The sequence below is a fragment of the Seriola lalandi genome, unplaced genomic scaffold (assembly GCF_002814215.2).
Source record: "Seriola lalandi dorsalis isolate HSWRI2012SDOR001 ecotype SW California unplaced genomic scaffold, Sedor1 jcf7180002053530, whole genome shotgun sequence".
In the NCBI taxonomy this organism is placed as follows: Eukaryota; Metazoa; Chordata; class Actinopteri; order Carangiformes; family Carangidae; genus Seriola; species Seriola lalandi.
The window spans coordinates 26,565-29,733 of NW_019524083.1; the positions used below are offsets into that span (position 1 = coordinate 26,565).

Here is a 3,169-nt window from a genome sequence, read left to right on the forward strand (position 1 = left end):
TGTTTCACAAAAGCTTTTCTCTCTGAACCGTCAGTCAACGCTGCGTCACTGCAAACACACCTCAGTGTGAGAGAGGCAGCTGTTATTAATAGACTTCAGTCATGTGATCAGCGTCGACATGATGAGTCGGATGATGTGTTTTCCTGAGGTGTTAAAACATGTTCTATTGTTGTCCTGCTCTGATCTGGCTGTTACAACATGATGTTTGTGGCTGAAGGGAACGGATTCTCTAAATCATTTTTACTCCTTTTGTTTACACCGATGGAAAATGTGTTTTCAACCAATCAAATTAAAGTTTTAAGGGCAAAACATTTAATTGAAGCTGCAACTAAAGATAATGTGTGTTATGAATTATTTGAATAATAATAATATTTACTGATTTTTAATTAAGAAGCGACAGGATCATACAGAATGTGAATAACACATTGTCAGACCCATTTAAAGAGGCTTGGGGGAGAGAATTGGATTGGGAAAGATGAGATGTGGGAGAATTGTATTAAGAACATCCATGATAGCTCAATCAATGCAAGACATAATCTGATACAATTCAAGGTAGTACATAGACTTCACTATTCTCCCTCCAGGTTGCAAAACATATTTCCAGATGTGTCATCCTAATGTATTAAGTGTCGAAGTGAAGAAGGAACACTATCCCACTTATTTTGTCATGTCATAAGCTACAATCATTCTGGGGCTCCTTGTTTGACCTTTAATCATCCATGTGACCCAGACCCATTCACCAGGTTGTTTGGGGTGGCCAACCCAGAGAGTGTGAAAAGTGGTTGTGAAGCTAAGGCTATCTCCCTCTCAACACTGTTAGCCCAAAAAATTAATTTTGCAATCTTGGAAATGTGAGAGGTCTCCTACATTTGAAATGTGGCTGAGAGAGTTGGGAAATGTATTAGACTTGGAGAAAATCAGGTACATTATGTCTGATAAAGAGGAAGTCTTTTTTAAAATCTGTCACTGAGCCATTACCAATGTCCTATGTCCTGTTTGTCGCATGTCAAAAACCTCTGTCAAACATCTGTACTGTTCTGTGTAGCACCACCAACTACTGTTAACATGTATTTGTTTTTTTGTTTTTTGTTTTTTCTTTCTTTGTTATGAAAACAATAAAAATAAATACACAGAAATAAAAAATAAATTAAAAAAAGAAGCGACAGAGGCGTTATGGCGTTGACTTGAGAAAAAAAATTCATCTGTTTTTCTGAATTAATGAGATAATTATCATAATTAATTATGTTAATTAAAACTTGAAAAAGAAACTTTCTTTCCGTGAGAAGCTGCAGCCACTGAACATGAATATATATCAAACAGTTTTGTTCCAGGTGAGAAGCTGTAGAGTCAGACGTTACCTGAACACATCACTCCGGCGAACACCCAGCACTGGCCGTACCTGACCGGGCGGCAGTTAGAGTTGTACCACCTTTTGAGAATGGCATGGCTGCCGCTCCAGTGAGTGGGCGGGACCCCGCCGCCAAACGAGCCGCTCCAGTTCCCCTGCAGGACGCCACGGTCGTCTGCGCAGTTGATCTGACAGAAAACAGACCAATGAGATTCATGTGATCGTTTTACTGTGGCAGACGTGAACTCAGACGTATTCGCCTTGATATTAAAAATGTCTGTTAAGTCTTTGTTTATATTTTGAAAACTTCTTCTTCTTCTCCTCTTTTGTGGCACAAGTTCAACAAGTTTATTTGAACAGACCAACAGTGTCAAGTTATTCAGCATTCTGATGGTAGAAGCTTTTCATCAATAACATATTGTTAAACCAGCCTGGATTATTACATTATAAATGATTTACTAATATTTATAAGTTCAGATGTGATGGTTATGAAATAATAAACAGTTATTAGTTTCTAACTTTGCAGTAGCCAAAAAGATTTTAAACGAGCTAACCTGCTCGCAACAACAATGCTAACATACAGATGCTACGCAGATATATTGTTTAGCACGTCCATCATATTAGTTTAACGTGTTAGCATGCTAACATTTGCTACCGACTGTAAATAAAGATGGACTTCGCCTCTGTGACATCACCCATAGGTCTCTGAAGCTCAGAGTGAGCTGCTCTACCGTCGCCATCTTGGCAGTGTCTGACTCCGCCCCGAACTCTCAGCTAATTCAAACAAGGTCAAAGGAGAGGGGTGTGTGTGAAGCATACATTCCCATTAGCACTGTTAGCAAAGCTGGCCATCAGGGAGTGTTGCTCGAAGGCTAGCCCATGGCTAATCCATTTGTTGGCTAATTAGCTGGTTAACAAACTACCAGTACCAGGCTGTAAACATGTTTATTTCTGCTGTAAACATGTTTATTTTAACATGGGAGTCTATGGGGACTGACTCACTGTTGGAGCCAGACTCTAGTGGCCGTTAGAGGAACTGCAGCTTCTGGTTTTAACAGTCAGAAACATCAGCTCATCGATGTCACAAAAACAGGTTTGGAGATAAAGATGCAGAGGTCGTGACCTACCATGGCGCTGACTACACGCCCGACGTAGATGGGGTTACAGCGAGCGGAGACGTCGTCAGCTGGGTCCCACAAGTGTTTACGGTTCATGTCCAGCATCTTCATACAGATCTTCACCATGTCGTCCTCAAACTGGGACAGAGACACCGATCAACACGGTGACGTTTAACCACAACTGAAGCTTTGAGATGAGATCAGCCGGTGACCACTGGACACCTCAGGTGTCACATTTAAAGCACTGAGAGTTTTTCTTTTTTAAGAAACCATTTCTGAATTAATGAGATTTTTTATTTACTATAATTATTTTTACTGTAAACTTTTCCAAAAAAAATCATCTTTTTTCTGAATTAACGAGATTTTAAAGTCTTTCAATTATTTGGTGTGTGTGTGTGTGTGTGTGTGTGTGTGTGTGTGTGTGTTTCTGTGTGTGTGTGTGTGTACCTGTGCGTAGTCCCAGTAACAAGGTGATATGTATCTTCCACTTCCTCTGTAGATGATTCCCTGTTCGTTCATCACGTACTCCTGACGTTCCCGCTCATCAGGCAGAAACACCCAGTCGTCTGCAGGAGAGAGAGTCAAGGTGTGACTGAGGTCAAAGGTCATCAGCAACATGTTTTTAAAGCATGAGAAGTAACAGACAGTGATGTCACAGCAGTCCCAGGTAAACAGGTGATGTACCTGGACACCAGGGGTTGAA

The 3,169-nt window shown here is 40.6% G+C and overlaps 1 protein-coding gene across 1 annotated transcript in view; it reads right to left on the minus strand.

Annotated features, from left to right (window-relative positions):
• LOC111651198 (protein-glutamine gamma-glutamyltransferase 5-like) overlaps window positions 1–3,169 on the minus strand; it is a 15,207-nt gene that overhangs the window by 8,172 nt on the left and 3,866 nt on the right. The window contains exons 5-6 of the mRNA XM_087172623.1: window positions 2,476–2,604; window positions 1,359–1,536 (exon numbers count right to left, since the gene is read on the minus strand). Of these exons, the coding sequence (XP_087028749.1) occupies window positions 1,359–1,536; window positions 2,476–2,604 (307 nt within the window). The remainder of the gene's footprint in view (window positions 1–1,358; window positions 1,537–2,475; window positions 2,605–3,169) is intronic.